General features: G+C 46.3%; 1 protein-coding gene across 1 annotated transcript; it reads right to left on the bottom strand.

Annotated features, from left to right (window-relative positions):
• Positions 1–3173: 3173 nt before the first annotated feature.
• Positions 3174–20300, bottom strand: rpgra (retinitis pigmentosa GTPase regulator a). The gene is made up of 14 exons (XM_042078932.1): positions 20156–20300; positions 19355–19480; positions 18881–18973; positions 16584–16646; positions 15948–16106; positions 13296–13445; positions 11969–12124; positions 10556–10711; positions 9676–9800; positions 9041–9268; positions 8438–8666; positions 7646–7707; positions 5777–7117; positions 3174–4585 (listed from the first exon to the last, which is right to left on the bottom strand). Exons 1-14 carry the CDS (start codon positions 20184–20186, stop codon positions 3494–3496), a joined length of 4011 nt encoding a protein of 1336 aa, XP_041934866.1. The 5' UTR covers positions 20187–20300; the 3' UTR covers positions 3174–3493.
• Positions 20301–20583: the final 283 nt, after the last annotated feature.

Genomic DNA, 20583 nt, shown 5'->3' with positions numbered 1-20583 from the left:
AATGTGTGCGTGTGTGTTTCTCTCTCTGTGTGTGTGTGTGTGTGTGTGTGTGTATGTGCGGGTGTCTGTGTGTGTTTACCAGCACATTCTCACATCTGTGTGATATACTCTCACAGCTCCCCCACACATTTTTCTTAGTCACATCACTAACACACACACAGAGAGTGAGAGAAGGAGAGAGATTCAGAAGGTCCCTTATACAGGTTCATTAAGTATAAAGACACTCTTGTCCTTACACACACACACACACACACACTCGCCACAGTTCTACAGTGAAAGGCATGTGTTAATCCCTGGCTTCCTGTCCCCCAGCTCCGGTGTTAGTCCAGATCTGATGACCCGTAGCCATGCAGGCTCATCAGGTAAACTGACCCAGCACAGAGCAGGCTCATCAGAACTGACCCAGCACAGAGCAGGCTCATCAGAACTGACCCAGCACAGAGCAGGCTCATCAGATAAATTGACCCAGCACAGAGCAGGCTCATCAGGTAAACTGACCCAGCACAGAGCAGGCTCATCAGATAAACTGACCCAGCACAGAGCAGGCTCATCAGATAAATTGACCCAGCACAGAGCAGGCTCATCAGGTAAACTGACCCAGCACAGAGCAGACTCATTAGATAAACTGACCCAGCACAGAGCAGGCTCATCAAAACTAGTAGCCAAAAGTTATACAGTATAGCTATTATAGGCTAAGGTTAGTAGCCAAATGCTATACAGTATAAACTATAGGCTAAGGTTAGTAGCCAAGATGGGGGTCATCCCTATGTTCCCCGCTCGGGGTTAGGGTCCTATGTTCCCCGGTCCCATACAAAGCGGGGAACATAGAACCCGGGGAACAGTATGGTTCCGCCAGATGCTATAGTGTTGCTGTCGTTAGGGTTAGCGCACTGAGCTGTTGACCTTTTCAGACATCAGGATCAGGATCAGCCCTTTGTGTGGCTTTGGGCAAAGATGTCTGCTGAGCGCCTGAGCTCTGTAATACTGTATACTACACTATAAATATCATATCTATATCATATCATATATTGTGTAATGGAACACGGATGCGGTGCTGCTGGGAGCTCCAATCCCAGCGTGGCCTGGCCCAGTGCGTGTCTGTGGGGGACAGGGAGCACGCAGGTGGACAGAGCAAGTGCTAGCTGTCATGTTATGACTTACCAGTATGTCTCTGTCTGGCTGCTGAGAATATGAGTGTGTGTTGGGCTGTATGTGGAGGGCTGTGTGTGTGTGTGTGTGTGTCTGCTGTGCAAGTGTGTGGCTGGAATGGGTGCTGTGTTTATGTAGGTGTGTGGGCGATGTATCAAATGTGTGTGTGTGTACTGTGTGTGTCTGAGCATAAGAAGCCTGTCTGTTTAATAACAGTAATCTGAAGAGAAGGAAAGTTCTGGAATGTGGTAATGATAGTTTAGTTTGTATATCTATGAGTTTGTCTGTGTTGCTTTTTATGTGGATAGGTCTGCTAGAAAGACAGAGAGAGAGAGAGGGAGAGAAAGAGTTAGAGAGAGGGAGGGAGATAAAGAGTTAGAGAGACAGAGAGAGAGAGAGAGAGAGAGGGAGAGGTGGCATTCTATCCTATACTATCTGAAATAGTATTGCCCATATCACCACTCTGTAGTGTGCAGAAGGCAGACTGATGTACTGCTGTTGGAGTGGGACCATCATAACAACATCTCAATGGCACACTGACATTCAGAAAGACAGAGAGGATTCAGCTTTGGCCCAGACACGCTTATATTGGGCACAGACAACTCTCACTGAGAAAGGGGCTTCTCTATGCAGGGTGTGACTGTAGACTGTAGGGAGAAAGTGACAGGGATTTTTGTGTATGCAAGTGTGTGTGCGTGTGTATATGTGTGAGAGAGAGAGTATATGTGTGTGTGTGTTTGTGTGTGTGTGTGAGAGAGAGAGTGTGTGTGTGTGTGTGTGTGTGTGGGCAGCCTGACAAACTGTACAGTGAGTAACTCATATGAATGTGTATGTATGTATGTGTGTGTGTGTGTGTGTGTGTGTGTGTGTGTGTGTGTGTGTGTGTGTGTGTGTGCATGTGTGTGCATGTGTGTTGAGTGAGTTTTAATGATAGGGTTTACATGGAGTGTGTGGAATAGTTACAAGAAGAAATGCTAGGTCACCATCATCATCTGTTTTTAATTCACATTTATACAGAATAACAGAAAATTACTTCTTCCATTAAACATTCAGTCCATGTGCAATAAATAGACTCATGTACAGAACAAGCTTCACAGAGCCTGTCCAAAACACTCAGAGCATGACCACTAGGTACACTAGAAACAGTGAGGAGTTAAACAGGAGAGAACATACACTCATGCACTCCTATACTCAGGAGATAGTTTGACAGGCGTTAGAACCACTATACACACATTATTATACAGGCATTAGAACAGACACCTGTATACTCAGGAGATAGTTTGACAGGCGTTAGAACCACTATACACACATTATTATACAGGCATTAGAACAGACACCTCCATACTCAGGAGATAGTTTGACAGGCGTTAGAACCACTATACACACATTATTATACAGGCATTAGAACAGACACCTCCATACTCAGGAGATAGTTTGACAGGCGTTAGAACCACAATACACACATTATTATATAGGTGTTAGAACAGACACCTCTTTCAGATTATTGGACAGGCATTAGAACAGACACCTCTATACTCAGGAGATTATTAGACAGGTGTTAGAAAAGACACCTCTATACTCAGGAGATTATCAGATAGGCATTAGAACAGACATTTCTCCAGGAGAGTTTAAAACAAACAGCTCTAAACTCTAAGAATGAAATGATGTCACAAACTAAGGCACACTAGACGTGATGGCTCAGTGATACTTTGTCTATTTAATGTGCTTGATTCTCTCTCTCTCTCTCTCTCTCTCTCTCTCTCTCTGTCTCTGTGTGTGTGTGTGTGTGTGTGTATCCACCTGAGGTCCAAGTACTGAGGTAAGACAATTCTAGTAAATGTGTATAAAAGTGTGTGTATGTGGTAGTCTCTGTGTGTGTGTGTGTGTGTGTGTGTGTGTGGTAGTCTCTCTCTCTCTCTCTCTCTCTCTCTGTGTGTGTGTGTGTGTGTGTGTGTGTGTGTGTGTGTGTGTGTGTGTGTGTGTGTGTGTGTGTGGTAGTCTCTCTCTCTGTGTGTGTGTCTGTGTGTGTGTGTGTGTGTGTGTGTGTGTGTGTGTGTGTGTGTGTGTGTGTGTGTGTTTACCTGAGGTCTAAAACAAGTGGTATGCTCCTCCATGCACATTTGGGAGCATGTCATGGCTGTACGCAGGAGCGCTGACAGACAATAATTCTGTGCCCCATGTTGATATATAAGTGTAAGTATATATACTCTTGCTCAAGGGCACTTCAGCCGAGCCTACTGATCGGGGTTCGAACCGGCAACCCTCCGGTTACAGGTCCGAAGTGCTAAGCGGCACCACTAAGTACTGAGGTGTGTCTACCTGAGGTCTAAGTACTGAGGTGTTTCTACCTGAGGTCTAAGTACTGAGGTAAGACATCATTCCAGAAGCCTTCAGAGTTGGGAGCTCCATTAATGGTCTGCTGTTTACCTGCAGCTCTCGGCTTACCTGACGGCTTACCTGATGGCTTACCTGATGGCTTACCTGACGGCTTACCTGTCTGTCTACCTGTCTGTCTGCTGCTCTGTCTACCTGTCTGCTTGCCTGAGGAAGCTGCTTTTGGTTTAGTCTTTCCCTTCCTAGGTTTCTCTTCCTCCTCCTCTTCCTCATCTGATTCATCTGATTCTTCTTCAGACTCTTCTGATTCTGATTCTTCTGATTCTGATTCCTCTGATTCTGATTCTTCGGATTCTGATTCTTCTGATTCTTCTTCTTCTTCTTCTTCTTCCTCCTCCTCCTCCTCCTCCTCACTGTCCGTTACCTTTCCCTTCGTTGTTTTCTTCCTGTCCTTCAGGCTGGGTTTTGGTTTCTGTTGTTCTTTAACGCTTGGTTTCAGTTTCACAGGTTTCTCCTCTTCCTCCTCCTCTTCCTCATCTGACTCATCCTCGGAATCCTCTCCACTCTCTTCTTTGCGTCCCTTCTGGGGCTTTCTTGCAGTTTTGCCTCCTTGCCTTTGAGTCTTGCCTTTCTCTTTCTGTGTTTGTTTGGCTAGCCCTTTTGATGTCTGTTTTACCTTCACTTCCTCTTCTGATTCCTCCTCCTCCTCTTCATCATCCTCATCATCACCATCTTCATCATCCTCATCAGTCTCTTCCTTCTGGATTTGTTTCGGTTTCTTTTCATCTTTCTTTTGGTCTTTCCCTCTCTGCTTCTGTTTCTGCACCTGTTCTTTGGTTCTCTGTTTGGGTTTCACTTCCTCTTCCTCTTCCTCTTCACTCTCTTCCTTCTGTTCTTTCTTCTTTGCCTCTTTCTTTGGTTTTCTTTGTTCTTTCCCTTTTTCTGCTTTTGTCACGCCCTTTTTGGTTCTCTGTTTAGACTTTACCTCTTCCTCCTCCTCCTCCTCCTCTTCCTCTTCACTGTCTATATCTTGTTCTTTCTTTGACTTCTTTTCTTTTTTCTTTGGTTTCTTTTGGTCTTTGTCCTTTTGCTTTTGTTTTGCCTGCTCTTTGGTTTTCTGTTTAGTTTTCACCTCCTTCTCTTCCTCCTCCTCATCTTCCTCCCCCTCTTCTCCCTCCTCCTCCTCACTCTCTCTCTGTTCTTCTCTCTTTGGTTTCTTTTGCTCAGTCTTCTTCTGCTGCTTTGGTATTGCTTGCTCTTTGGCTCTTGTCTTTGTTTTCACCTCCTCCTCTTGCTCCTCCTGCTCCTCCTCCTGCTCCTCTTCCACAGCTCTGTCTTTCTTCAGTCTCCTCTGTTCTCTGATGCTTCCTCTCGTCCTGCTCCTCTCGCTCTGTTTGGACTCCTCCTCTTCCTCCTGCTCCTCTGTCCTCTCTCCTCCTCCTCCTGCTTCAGACTGCTCCTCCTCCCCCTCCTGCTGGTCATTCCTCTCCTCCTTCCCTATCCCTCGTTCTGCCTCTCCTCCCTCCTCTGCCTTTCCTTCCATCTCTGGGTCTTTCTTCTTTTCCTCATCTTCACTCTCTTCTTTCCTTCCTTCTTCTTCATCCTCCTCTCCAGGTTCTTCTGCACTTTCCTGCTCTTGGCTGTCTCTCTCTTCTTCCTGTTCTATCTTTTCTTCCTCTTCCACCTCTCCTTCTTCCTCTCCCTCTTCGTTCCCATGTTCTTCCCCCTCTTCTCCTTCCTCTTCTTCAATATTCTGCTCCTCTTCCTCTCCCTTTACCCCACTCTCTTCTTCACCCTCCTCTTCCTCACCTTCTCCTTCTTCTTTCTCCTCATCACCCTCTTCCTCATTTTCTTCCTCCCCCTCCTCCTCTTCCTCCTTTGCTTCCACTCCCTCTCTACCACTCTCCCCCTCATCTTCTCCTTCTTGCTCTCCTCCTCCACTCTCCTCTCCCTCTTTCTCTTCCCCCTCCTCCTCTCCCTCTTCCTCCTCTTTCCCCTCTTCCTCCTGTTCAACTTTGCTTTCTTCTTCTCCTCCCTCAGTTCCTCCCTCTTCACTCTCTTTCTCTGCTTCACCACTCTCTCTCTCTTCACTTTCCTTCTCTTCTCCACTCTCTTTCTCTCTGCTCTCGCCCTCCTCTTTCTCCTCTCCCTCTCCACCCTCTTCCTCCTCCTCTTCCTCTCCTCTACTCTCCGCTTCCTTCCCCTCTTTCTCTCCTTCACTCTCCTTCTCTCCTTCCTTCTCCTGCTCCTCTCCTTCTCCAACCACAGTGCCCTCTTCCTCTCCTTCTCCAACCACAGTGCCCTCTTCCTCCTCCTCCTCCTCTTCCTCCTCCACTTCTCCTTCCTCCTCTACCTCTCCCTGCTCCTCCTCTCCCTCACTGATGCTTAAGCTCCAGTCTTCGCTCTCCTCCTTCTTTTCTTGCCCTCCCACATTGTGTCTGTCGTCCTTCTGAACGGACTGCCTTCCTGACTCGCTTTCTCCATCCTGATTGGTGCTTTGCTCCGTTGCTTCCTGTTCGCCACTGGCTACTGATTGGTCCTGAGGAGTCGTAGTCCTGTGTGTGGTGTCGTCTGGCGTGTGTGAGACCATCTCCTGCAGCAGTGCTGCTGAGCCGGTCAGTCCTACACCTGCCACAGCAGAAACTACATTTCCCAGAATGCCACCTGTTGTACTACCCTCCTGTGTCTGAGCGGTTTCTGTTACAAGCGGCGGCTCTTTGGGACTCTCATGACCCCCCTTTCCTGCGGCGGGCCTCCGTCTTGATTTTGATGGGCTATTGGTTGGAGTGTCCCATGGACTGGAGGATGATTGGCTGTTCACTGGAGAAGAGATTTTCTTGGTTGCTGGTTGGCTGCCAGCCTTTGCTGTCCATTGATCAGTTTGACCTTGGCTTGACTTTGGGATCTTAGGTGTTGTTTTGGATGGGGTGGACCATGGACTAGACAGCAACTGGCTATTATCTGGGGTAGACCTGTTGCTGGATGTTGATTGGTTGCCTGCCTTGGCCCTCTTTTCCACTGATTTGCTGGCTTCTCTTCTGGATGGTGATTGGCTCTTTGCCAATGAGTCTTTGATTTTCTTGTCCTTCAGTAAAAGTGTTTGTTTGTCTGAGTCCTCTTTCTCATCATCTTCTGAGACACTCTTATGTGAAACATCATCTTTAGACACACTCTCATCTTTGTCAGACGAGCTACTTGCATCCCTTTGAACTCTGACAGGGGTTTTCTTGGTGTCTTTCTCCTTCTGAGAGGAAGACTTGACCCTGTGGCGTTCCTCTGGGCTTGACCTGTCCTCCTGTGGGGCAGACTTCCTTTCCCCGACTTTTTCAGCAGCGGCCAATGTGGCTTCTTTTACCCTAGCTGTGGCAGACTTCACCTCAGATTTGACCTCTGTGACCTTCCCTGTTTGTTGTGATTGGCTGTGGTCAGACATCTTGCTCCTGAGACTCTCCCTTGGTTTCTCTGATTCTCTCCCTGTCAGGGAAACAACCTCCACTGGCCCTTTCATGACCTTTGCACTTTGACCTTTCACCTGTGCAGGTTTAATCTCAGTTTTTGCTTTGGGGGAGGAGAGGTGCTCTTCTGTTTCCACATCCATGGCTACCGTTTCCTCAGCAACGTCCTTGGGAGGCCTCTGCAGAAAGAGAGGGAGAGGGAGAGAGATGGATAGAGTGAGAGAGTCCAACGAGAGGGAGAGGGAGCGAGATGGATAGAGTGAGAGTCCAAAGAGAGGGGGATAGTCAAAATGTGAGCAAGACAATGTGTGAAAGGGGAATCAAGAGATAAAGTTCAGCTCTATAAAGTAACTCTCCAGCATTAACGCAGCACTAAAGAAGATTTGCTCTTGGGGTCCCCCTACAGTTGAGAAGTGCAATAATAAACAAACTAAATATGCATCTTTTGCAACAAAGTATGATCATAACTCTCCTATAATATAGAGGGAATGCACCGACAGTCACAGCCACACAAACTTCCTATGGCTGTTCTACAAGCAAAAAGACCTGCTCAGAGTGGAGCAGAGTTCCTATGGCTGTTCTACAAGCACTAAGACCTGCTCAGAGTGCAGCAGAAGTGCTGTTCATGCTATTAAGAGTTTATGTGCCATCAAAATGATTTTGGGAATGTGTTGCTAAAAGAACTCTTTAGGGGGCCTTTAACTCACCTGTACAGGTGAATCAGTGCCTGCTTCCTGCTTCTTCTCCACAGGTTTGGCCGCTATCTTACCTATATCCAAGAACAGGACAACGCAAGAGGCAGTGCCATCAGCAGAGGCTGAGACCAGGTCAACATAAAGAGCAAATCTGATTCCAAAATCATGCTACCCAGTGAGCAATAACCAAGACTGAACAATCAAATCTAACAGCAAGATGTTTCTACATACTGCAAAAATAAGAATATAAAAACAAAAAACAAAAAACAGTGTCCAAATAGGATAGGATCATATATTTGACACTCACAGACCTTGTCACCTACTTATCAGGGTCTTAGTAGAAGTGTCCTAAAATATGTTTAGAAGTGTAACCTTCTTGGAATTTAGAAACATTGTATAAACTACTTATATACGGATGATACTTTATACTGGATTAGTATACACTATAGTTACTGTATAGATCCGGCAAGTAGGTTTCTTTCTAGGTTTTTATTACTTCCTACTTTGTATAGATAGTGGATGGGCGGATGGATATGTGGATGACTTGAGTATACAGTATGTGTAGATTGTGAGTGTGTAGACCCCTTAACGTCTGCAATGGATATGTTGATGACTTGAGTGTACAGTATGTGTAGATTGTGAGTGTGTAGACCCCTTAACGTCTGCGATGGATATGTTGATGACTTGAGTGTACAGTATGTGTACATTGTGAGTGTGTAGACCCCTTAACGTCTGCGATGGATATGTTGATGACTTGAGTGTACAGTATGTGTGCATTGTGAGTGTGTAGACCCCATAATGTACCAGGCTGAGTCTTGGGGGTGCCGGCCTTGCGTTTGGGGGTGTCTGTGGGCAGATCGGGAGGGGGTGCGCTGGGGGTGCGCTTGAGGGGCGTTTTGGGGGCTCGTTTGGGGGAGCCCTCCTCCTCCGAGGCTCTGGGATCTGGTCTGGGGCCGGTGGGGGTCAGGGAAAGAGGCTGAGGCGTAAGACGAGGAACGTTCTGGATTGGGCCGAAACCTTCATATGATCCCACCTGAAACATACATACACAAACACACACAAACACCACACAAACACACACACACAAATAATGTACATGCTGAAGCAACATAATAAACAACACCGGTATTACACAGGTACACAGAGGTATTCCACTTCTTTTGACATCTATATTCTTAGAACTGATCTGGTTCTTCAGGTTTACCCTAAAGCGAGACTCTTAAGGAATGAACTAATACCAGTAGCTGATATATGTATATAATCTGACATGTGATCCTGAGTGACATAGTGATATGGTTATGATGTGTTATAAAATTAGAGAAACAGAATCCTTCATTAGAGTGTTTTATGCACAGCATAGAATCATGACTGATTCTGTCTGACTGAGTTGTGATTGGCTAGTCTCACCCTCTCTCTGCGCCTGGCTCGTGGTAATAGGCTATTGTGCTGAGGGGCGGGCTGAGAGCTGGTTATTGTGACGGGATTGGAGGAGACATCGGGGGGCGGTCCCAACAACAGGGTGGAGACGGCTGGCTCAAGGTAAGGGGGCGTGACCTCATCCTGTTCCACACACACCTCCATCTCCTCCGGCCGCGGCCGCGCAAACACCAGCATGTGACTGCCCCCACACACCACCTACAACACACACACACACACACACACACACACACACACACACACACACACATCTGGATCTCCTCACAGGTGAGCAAACACCAGCATCTAACTGCCACTGTACACTCAGACACACACACACACTCTCTTTCTTTATCACACACACACTAGCACACAGACACAGACATACACACACTTATTCTCTCACACACACTCATATTACACACACACACACACTTATTCTCACACACACACTCATATTACACACACACACACACTGTCTCTCTCCATCACACACACACACACACACACACACACACACACACACACACACACTGTCTCTCTCTCTATCACAAACACACACACACACACACACACACACACATATTATGCATAGATAAAGAGATGTAATGTGGGTGCTGACTCACTGTCTGCACGCAGAAGTTGAGGAAGCGTTGGCACAGAGTTGGACTGAACTGGTTGGCAAAGTTCTCGTCTCCAAGGCCTAGTTTCCCATGACGACCATCTCCAAATGTATAGAGAAGACCACTGTCTGAAACAGGAAGAAGAACTCAGCATGTGTGTGTGTGTGTGTGTGTGTGTATGTGAGAGAGAGAGAGTGTGTGTGTGTGTGTGTAAGAGAGAGAGAGTGTTTGTGTGTGCGTGTGTGTGTGTGTGTGTGTGTGTGTGTGTGTGTGTGAGAGAGAGAGAGAGAGAGAGAGAGAGAGAGTGTGTTTGTGTATGTGTGTGTGTGAGGGGCAAATGGCAGGTGGTATGATTTTGTAATGAATGTATTTGTAGTATGTCTGTTATTCTTAAGTTGCCATAGTTTCCCGGCTTTCTTGATGACACTTTCCTGGCTGTCAAAATCAACAAGGTTCAGCTGGACTTGCAACGTCACTGTGGCCATCTCAAGGTCAGAAATGTTTGTCTTTTGGACGTATTATGCAACTCCATGTCGTGAATTCTAGGGCCTCTAAAATGAGCAGATATAGGGCCGTGATATTTAAATCACGCTTGTTTCCAGCCACCACATTCATCAACACGCGCTCATGAGATGATGATTACTGCGCTGGTTTTTACCCTCTGTTGATAAATGAAGGCCAATGTGTTTCTGTGTCTTTGCGTTATGTTATGATGTGCAAGCGTGATTCTGTTTATATGCATGTATGTGTAAATGCAAACATCCACATGAAAGCTGTGCATGTGTCTGTGTGTGTGTGTGTGTGTGTGAGCACATGTATGTTTATATGTTTATTTTTCTGAGAGACAGGTGTGTACATGTGTGTGTGTGTGTGTGCGTCTTGCCTGTTACAATGGCAGTGTGGTTGTCCCCGCAGGTAATGTGCCTGATCCTGCCTCTTCCTGTGTGATTGACAGCTGTGGGCAGGTCAACCTGAAATATGAACGTCCCTAAACCCAGTTGACCACACTCCCCTCGACCAAATGAGTACAGGCCCTCCTCTGATGGAGATGGAGAGAGAAGGAGGGACAGAGAGAGAGAGAGAGACAGACAGGGACAGAGAGAGAGAGAACAGACAGAGAGAGGGATGGAGGGACAGAGAGAGAACAGATTGGAGGATAGACAGAGAAAGACATTCTCCACACTGTGCACTTACGCACACATTGCATTAAAATAAGTACATGTGCAGCGTTGCACATAGTTAATACACGTTAATATAACTATTGTAATGGCAGTAAACAATACAACACATACCACATACTCTGGCCCTTTAGAACGCTTTGGCCCTAGACAGTGCAGATGAAGCACAATGATTTGATTAGAGCGAGATAAGGAGAGAGAGAGAGAGAGAGAGAGAGAGAGAGAGAGAGAGAGCGAGAGAGAGAGAGAGAGAGAGAGACAGCATCTTACGAGAATGTGATGTAAAGTGATTTTGTTTTCAGAGAGAGAATCAAAGAGTGAATGAATAGGCTATATAATATGGGATGTAAGTGTTGGACTGGACTGCCCGTAAGAAAGGGTGCTATTGTCCAGAACACAGAGTGTCCTCACACACGGAGCCGAGTTGTTTATTCTAAACAGCTGTTCCTGAGCAGCCCAGAGGAACGCTCCTCTCAGACACACACACACACACACACACACACACACACACACACACACACACACACACGTGCGCACACATAGACACATACACACACACACACATAGAGACACAGACACAGACACAGACACACACCGACACACACACACTCACACAGCTTCACTTCAGTTCTCAGGGAGGGAGGATTGGTACCATCTGTCAGTCTAAGGAGGCCATCCCTGGCTCTGTGTCTTGGTTAGGATCCCAGGAAATCTGCCTTATTTTCAAAGCTCAATATTGACAGGTATGGTATACCTGTCAGGGCCAGTGTGTGTGTGTCTACCTGTCAGGGCCAGTGTGTGTGTGTGTGTGTGTGTGCGTGTGTGTACCTGTCAGGGTCAGTGTGTGTGTGTGTGTGTGTGTGTGTGTGTGTATGTGTGTGTGTGCGTGTGTGTACCTGTCAGGGCCAGTGTGTGTGTGTGTGTGTTTATGTGTGTGTGTGTGTGTGTGTTTGTGTGTACCTGTCAGGGCCAGTGTGTGTGTGTGTGCGTGTGTGTACCTGTCAGGGCCAGTGTGTGTGTGTGTGTGTGTGTGTGTGTGTGTGTGTGTGTGTGTGTGTGTGTACCTGTCAGGGCAAGTGTGTGTGTGTGTCAGGGCAAGTGTGTGTGTGTGTGTGTACCTGTCAGGGCCAGTGTGTGTGCACCTCCACACGCAACCTTCTGGGCACATTCTGGAATGTTCACCAGCTGAGGGACTCTGTGATTGGCCAGCTGATCAGGGGACAGGCCTAACCTCCCACCGGAAGTCTCCCCAAAGGTAAACAAACCTCCATCATCTAAAACACACACACACACACACGCGCGCAACCGTACACACACACAAAGAGACAAGAATATCTTATCTCACACACACACTCATAGACATACATGAACACACAGACCAGAGCCCCTCATCACACACACACACACACACACACACACACACACACACACACACAGACAAAGTTACATATCCACATGCATTCATGCTAGGGCTGTCTCTTTTGTGAAAAAATCCTTTTTCGATTTTTGAGACATAAGTGTTCATTGAATCGATTGTAAAATCAATTTTCCATGTCTAAAGACGTTTCCATTTTCAACGGCAAATAAAGGGCAACCCAAGAACAACTAACAGGCATTAGGAGGAGCGTAAAGAGGGCGCTTGAAGACGCACCAGCGTGGTGCGTGGTGTGAAGTTTCATGCACAATGACAATGTCTCGAAAAACAATAAGCAGAGTGGACTGCCATAACAGTGAAAAACATGTTTACGATTAGAAATGTCAAACAAATTTCACCTACGTAGGAAATCACAACTGCACAGTTTGCATACCGCTTTGTCCTTCTCCATAGTTTGATCTATTCCGAAACGCGAAGTGCTTCCATATCGAACTCCTGAAGTTATTAGGGCGTATCACTCGTCTCTCTCATGTCACACAGGTTGATTGCATTGCCCTCCATTTTTTGGCAAAACACCAGCAGCACAGCAGCCTATTGAAACAGCTGTTTCCGGTGCGTAAAATTGGTGGGAATTTTCTTTTTAGCTTTCGCAATGCCTACTGCACTTTCGGAATTCTTTATTTTCTTTTTCTGCTTGTTTGTGAGTTTTGTCACATCTATCTTTTTTATTTGTTTACTTCGTTTAAAATGAGTAGTGTACATATTTGGTTAAAATCGATTCCCTCTATTAGTTTTCAAAACTTGTGTTGGTTGGTCCAATCGATTGTGCAATCGACTTTCGAACATAAAGTGACAGCCCCTACTTTATGCATACACATATTCACAAACAATGCAGGGGTAATACCACCTACACACATAGACCCCCCCCCCCCCCCCCACACACACACACACACACACAAACACACACAAACACAGGCATAAACACCCAGACTTGTGAAAGTGTGTGTTTTACCCATCCCATGGGCTAAGTTTGTTTGTATGTAGTGGGTGTGGTTTTGCAGGTGGGGTACCTGTGACAAGGGCGGAATGTTTGAATCCACAGGAGACCCATGAGATTGGTTGGCCCAGTTTCAGTTCCCATGGAAACAAGGCTTCGCTGACGGACCCAAGGCCAAGCTGTCCCACAGAGTTATCACCCCACATGAACAACCTGCCATCGACTATCACACACACACACACACACACACACACACACACACACACACACAATAATGAGTTTTCTCTGTACAACAAACACGAACATACTGTTTAAATGTTTGGGGGTCACTTAAAATGTCCTTGTTTTCAAAGGAAAAGGTATTTTTGGCCAATAAAATAAAACCTAATCAATCTGAAATACAGTGCATACACTGTTAATGTTGTAAATGACTATTTGTATCTACTTGAATTCAATATCTACATCAGTTTACAGAGGCCCATTATTAGCAACCATCCATCTTACTGTAAGTTCCACTGGCACATTCTGTGCGCTAATCTGAGTTTATAATTTTAAAGTCCCCCTAAAGAGTATTTTTAACCTTAAAATAGCATTTCCAAAATCATTTTGATGACACCTAAACTCTTAATAGGGAGAACGGCACTTCTGCTGCACTCTGAGCAGGTCTTAGGGCTTCTACACACAGTTGCGTTCCGTCAACGCATGCCAGTGGGTGGTGGACGGTAGCTATGCTAATGACTTAAGGTATAACCGTAATTTGATTGGCTGGAGCCGTCTGTTGTTCACTTGTTCGTAATTCGATTGGCTGGTGCCGCCCGTCGGTGCAGCAACAGCTGAACTTCTCAACGCGAGCGACGGGAGCAACGCGACGCAACGGACCCACAATTCAGTTGGGCAACGGATGACGTGAGCCCATGTAAAGTGAACGGGATGCGTCTCCAGAACTGCAACGCACGCAACTGTGTGTGGGAGCCGTTATTGCTTGTAGAACAGCCATAGGAAGCTGCTGTTGGGGTAGGAACTCTGCCCTCCCTCCGAAATCAAAATGGAAAAGAGCTGCTATGCTACAGGAAGTCAGATATCTCTTTCTACAGACTGCTGTTGTGCATTCCCTCTATATTATATCAGAGTTATGTTTATACATAGGGGCAGCCGTGACCTACTGGTTAGCGCTTCAGACTTGTAACCAGAGGGTTGCCGGTTCGAACCCCGACCAGTAGGAACGGCTGAAGTGCCCTTGAGCAAGGCACCTAACTGTGCAGTGTGTGTTTCACTAATTCACAGATTAGGATAAATGCAGAGACCAAATTTCCCTCACGGGATCAAAAGAGTATATATACTTATACTTATACTTTGTTGCAAAAGACGCATACTTAGTTTGGTAATTATTGCACTTCTCAACTGTAGGGGGACCCCAAGAGCAAATCTTCTTTAGTGCTGCTTTAAAAGGCTAACTGATCATATCTCAGACTGGCCAATGAAAAGAGAAGATGAAGATGTGCTAGAACACAGGCTGTTGCAGGGGAAGATGAAGATGTGCTAGAACACAGGCTGTTGCAGAGGAAGATGAAAATGTGCTAGAGAACACAGGCTGTTGCTGAGGAAGATGAAGATGGGCTAGAACACAGGCTGTTGCAGAGGAAGACTAGAAAAAAGTGTGCATGCGTGTGTGTGAGTGTGTGAGTGTGTGTGTGTGTGCGTGTGTGTGTGTGTGTGTGTGTGTATGCATGTGTGTGAGTGTGTGTGTGTGTGTGTGTGTGTGTGTGTGTGTGTGTGTGTGTGTGTGTGTGTGTGTGTGCGTGTGTGTACAGAGGGCCACCCAGCACACATTCTTTGGCTCTCAGCACACACTCTTTTGACAAAATCTGAGGTGCCAAGATGATTTATGAGACCCTGATTAAATGTATAAATGTAAATGTAAATGTAAGATGTCAGGTTTGTAGGCCAAGTATACTTGTGTGTACAAGGAATTTGGTCTCTGCATTTATCCCATCCGTGAACTAGTGATACACACAGAGCACACAGTGAACACAGGGTGAGGTGAAGCACACACTAACCCGGAGTAGTGAGCTGCCCTGCTACAGTGGCGCTCGGGGAGCAGTGAGGGGTTAGGTGCCTTGCTCAAGGGCACTTCAGCCGTGGATGTGGCATGGGAGAGCAGTGCTCAACCACTTCCCCGCCCACATGTTTCCTACTGGGTCGGGATCAAACCGGGAACCCTTCAGTTCCAAGTCCAAAGCCCTAACCAGTAGGCCACGGCTGGCCCGATGTCGTAGGGAATAGCTAGGTACTGTAAATGTCATAGGAGTGTTTTATTCCGTCTGTCAAGCATGGTGAAGGGAATGCCACGGTGGTGGGGTGCTTTGGTGGGAAAGTGAGACATTTGTGCAGGATGAAGGTAATCTTGGAGCAGGAAGGCCAGCTTGTAACGCCATGCAACATCCTATGGATGGAACTTGATTGGAGCACTCCATGATTGGAGTCACCCCAAGCTTAGCTCCAAACTGTGCTATAACCATGTAGGGAAGAAGACGTCAGCTGGTATTCTGTCTATAATGGAGTGGCGTGAACATTGCACGCGTGCACACACACACACACACACACACACATACACACACACACACACACACACACACACACACACACACACCACACACCAGGCTGAGCCATCATTTACCACACACACACACGACTGAACTTTCATATATCACACACACACACACACCTGTCAGGGCGGCGGAGGTTTTGCTCCCAGCTGCGAGCATTTTGATTGGTGCACGCCCACAGAAGGGCTGCAGCTGTTCAAAGGCACTTCGGTTCTCATGGTGACCAAGGCCCAGCTGCCCGCTCCTGTTTCCTCCTGTGGTGTAGACCTGTCCTCGGGCTGACAAAACACACACACACACACACACACACATACACACACACACACACACACACACACGCATGCACACACATGCACACACGGACGCACACACACACACAGGTTAGGTAGATGTGTAAAATTCATAGCGTGCAGTTAAATGGACATGTAAACATGTAAGTGGACATGTAAAGTGGATTGTGTAATGTTAAATGGATACGCACAGTGATAGTGTAAAATTTATGCTCAGACAGGTGTGTATGAATATGATAAAGTGTATATGTACATATATATATGATTTTTTCCTGTTTTCTTTGATTGTGAGATTACAATAAATCACCAACAAATTATTTTTTATACCCGTTTTTAATCAACTTTAGCAGAGGTGCCAATAATTCTGGAGGGTACTGTATATATATATGTATGTATGTGTGTATGAAGTCTGTATGTATAATGGTCGTTAATGGGCCTATAAATGCAGTGGAATAGAGCACTGACTGGTGCTGATGATGGTGTGATTCCTTCCACAGGCGACCAACTCCACTCTCTCAGACCTCAGAGCTGCAGAAACACACACACACACACACGCACGCACGCACGCACACACACACAGACACAGACACACAGACACACACACACACACACACACAGACCAGAGAGATGATTACAAATACCCACAGATACCCACAGCAAAACACCTATTTGTCTGTGTATGGGTTTTTGTATATATGTACATGCGTGTGATATGCTCTCATCCAACAAATATCAAACGTATGTGTATGTTCAAACTTATATTTGGTTCTAGTCAGGTAGTAGTTCTGTGGTAGACAACTCAGTCAGTTAAAGGGATACTCCACCATTTGGGGAAATACACTCATTTTCCACCTCCCACTGAGTTAAACTGTTGAGTTTTACCTTCCCCAGTTCATCCAGCCATTCTCTGAGTCTGACACTGACAGTAGCACTTTTAGCTCCAGCTCATTGAATCGGATTAGACCGCTAGCATCTCTGCTATAAGCTAACGGTCTAATCTGATTCAATGAGCTGGAGCTAAAAGTGTTACTGTCAGACTCAGAGAACGGCTGGATGAACTGGGGAAAGGTAAAAATCAATTGTTTAACTCAGTGGGAGGTGGAAAATGAGTGTATTTCTCCAAATGGTGGAGTATCCCTTTAAGGCCCACACACTAGCACTCATTTCTACAGTGGGTGTCTTGCTTTGGCTGTTTTTTTTATCTCTGATGTTTTGAAGGGTCTTCTAGTGTTGTCTAGAACATTCCAGAAATGACCTCAGCATATCTTTGAACTCTTGCCAAGGACACACACCCTGCACTCTACACACTCAAGATATCTCTGAGGAGAGTTTAAAGCTTTGTTTTACAGCTACAAACAATACAAAAGCCAAAGAGTGTGTGCTGGATGGCCCTCTGTACACACACACACACACACGGGCGCGTGCATGCACGCACGCACGCATGCATACACGCTCGCACGCACACATAGCACATACAAAAGCCAAAGAGTGTGTGCTGGGTGGCCCTCTGTACACACACACACGCACACACACACGCACGCACGCATGCACACACGCACGCACGCATAGCACATACAAAAGCCAAAGAGTGTGTGCTGGGTGGCCCTCTGTACACACACACACACACACACGCATGCACACACACACGCACGCATGCACACACACACAAACACACACACACATGTGCAAAAGCCAAAGAGTGTGTGCTGGGTGGCCCTCTATACACACACACACACACACGCATGCACACACATACGCACGCACGCACAAACACACATACGCGCATGCACACACGCACGCACACACACACACAAAAACACACACACACATGTGCAAAAGCCAAAGTGTGTGTGCTGGGTGGCCCTCTGTACACACACACACACACACACACACACACGCATGCACACACACATGCACGCACGTACACAAACACACAAACACACACACAAAAGCCAAAGAGTGTGTGCTGGGTGGCCCTCTGGTGGCCCTCTGGGGCTCTGCAGTTTAGGGATCCTAATAGTTGCTGAAGAGTTTTGAGGCACTCGTGAGGGTCGTATGTTTAAAAGCCCTTTAATCTAACATTAAACGTTTTTTAAACATAAAACCTTCAGATTTCTGAAACTGCTTTACAGCTGCCGTTGTCCTTGTGATGGACACTGAGGGACACTGAGTAACATCTATATGTTTCCCTCACTCTCAACTCAACAAACTTTACTCTCACACCAAATGCCAGTATTCATATTGCCTAATAGTGCCCATGGTCTTTGTCAGCAGTTCTTAATGCTTTCATGGTTAAAAAAATCCTTAAACTTGTATTGGCTGATGTTGTTTATTATACTTTTACACTGTAGATTATTATACTATTGTTCTATTGTCTGGTATTGTGTTTCATTCATCTGTGCTGTGCTGTGTGTGTGTGTGTGTGTGTGTGTGTGTGTGTGTGTGTGGCGAAGGTGAAGTGTGGCGTCTGCGCCTTGTGTCTAGTGTTGAGGTGTCGTGAAGAAAGGGGAGATCGCACACAGGGGCTGAGTAGTTCCAACAGTGTATTTTAAAAAGCCGAAAAAACAATTACAGGCCACATAAACAAGGGGTAAACGTTTCGGGTCTAGCCCTTCATCAAGGAACACTGATGTGAGAGAGAGAGAGAGAGAGAGAGAGAGAGAGAGAGAGAGAGAGAGAGAGAGAGAGAGAGAGAGTGTGTGTGTGTGTGTGTGTGTGTGTGTGTATGTGCCTGTATGTGTATGAGAGAGAGATAGAGGTACCTTTCACACTTGTAGGTTTACTTAAAGCTCCTTTTGTCTCCAAGCCAAGCTGACCGCTGGAGTTACTGCCAAACACGTACAGGCGTCCCTGTGCTACAGAGAGACAGAGAGAGAGAGAGACAGAGAGAGAGAGAGAGAGAGAGAGAGAGAGAGAGAGAGAGACAGAGAGAGAGGGAAAGAGAGAGGAGAAAGAGATAGAGAGAGAGAGAGAGAGAGAGAGAGAGAGAGAGAGAGACAGAGACATAGGGAAAGAGAGGGATCAATATTGATCCCATTGATACTGAACACATTTTCATTTGGAGAACTTCAATCATTAATGAGCAACTTGTTGCGATCCTCCAATCAGAACACATGGAATCGGTCATGTGATAGTCCAGCGGAATCACTCCATTTGTTGTCTCATGCATCATCACCTCAGTGAAGGCAAAGCTCCATGCACTCATTTAGCACATGCCTCTATGATGTCATAATTACCCGTCACCAGGACGGAATGTGCGTCACCACAGGAGATGCGTGCAGGGACATCACTCTTCAGCCAGAAACGACTGGGCACATTCTCCCTCAGCTTGCTCTTCCCAAAGGTGAACACTGCTCCTGAGTCTGTCAGCACACTCGCGCAGGCACGCATGCACAAACACACACACACACACACACACACACACACACACACACTCATCATCATCATCATCATACAGAACTCATGCATGCACAAGAGCATGAATATGTGAAAAAACGAATGCATCAAACAAAACATAGCACACACACACACACACACACACACACAAACACACAGACAAACTCACACATAATCATACAGTATGACTACATGCATGCACAACAGCATCAATTAACATGCACAGAATAAATATGCATCCAACAAGAACCCACACACACTGGCACACACACACACACACACCGACCATCATACAGAATGCATGCATGAACAATAAATTAACATACATGCACAGAATGAATATGCATCAAACAAACATAGCACAATCACAATCAGTCACACACGCACACACACACGCACACACATACAGAGAGAGAGAGAGAGCTCACAAGAGGTGAGAAAGATATTAAGAGCACAAATCCCTCACCCTAGCTAGGCCTACCTCCTCAGAATAGCTCTTGCACTTAATACTATTGGCCGGCATTAACACTTTCAAAACAAGTCGCCTGTCGTTCCACATAAGCCTGAGCAAACAGCCACAATGAGCGGCGTTCAACTATCCTGAGCAGTGTAGGCGAGTCGGCCGGTTTCTGCTCTCTCACCCGGTATAATGATCTCCGTCCCGCCTGTCATGTCTACCGCCACCCAGCTCTCGGCGAGGCGATGACATTCTTCAGCCACTAGACTGACAGGTCCCGGCTCTCTGCCTCAGATCAGCTGTCAAAAAATCCGGCGGTCGGGGAGAGAGCAAGGTGAACCGGAAGAACACAATGCTGGCTCCTTTGGCAACGGGGTCAGGAAACGCCCACGTCAGAGGAAACTTTTAACCCAGAAGAGTAAACTTTTTTTTCTGAACAACTAGGCTATTGATCCTTCCATCACGTCAAGTAGTAGCCTAAACCACACCATTGTCAATACATTGCTGTTTATTAGTTTAACATAGGCTATCTGATCAATAAACAATTAGCCTATTTTTATTTCTCCTTAATATTAGCTAATATTATCTATACCATATGGTGTTTTAAATCTG

This window comes from Alosa sapidissima, chromosome 2, assembly GCF_018492685.1.
Source record: "Alosa sapidissima isolate fAloSap1 chromosome 2, fAloSap1.pri, whole genome shotgun sequence".
NCBI lineage: Eukaryota > Metazoa > Chordata > Actinopteri > Clupeiformes > Clupeidae > Alosa > Alosa sapidissima.
The sequence above is the reverse complement of the archived record's forward strand: the minus strand, read 5'-3'. Positions and strand labels throughout refer to the sequence as shown.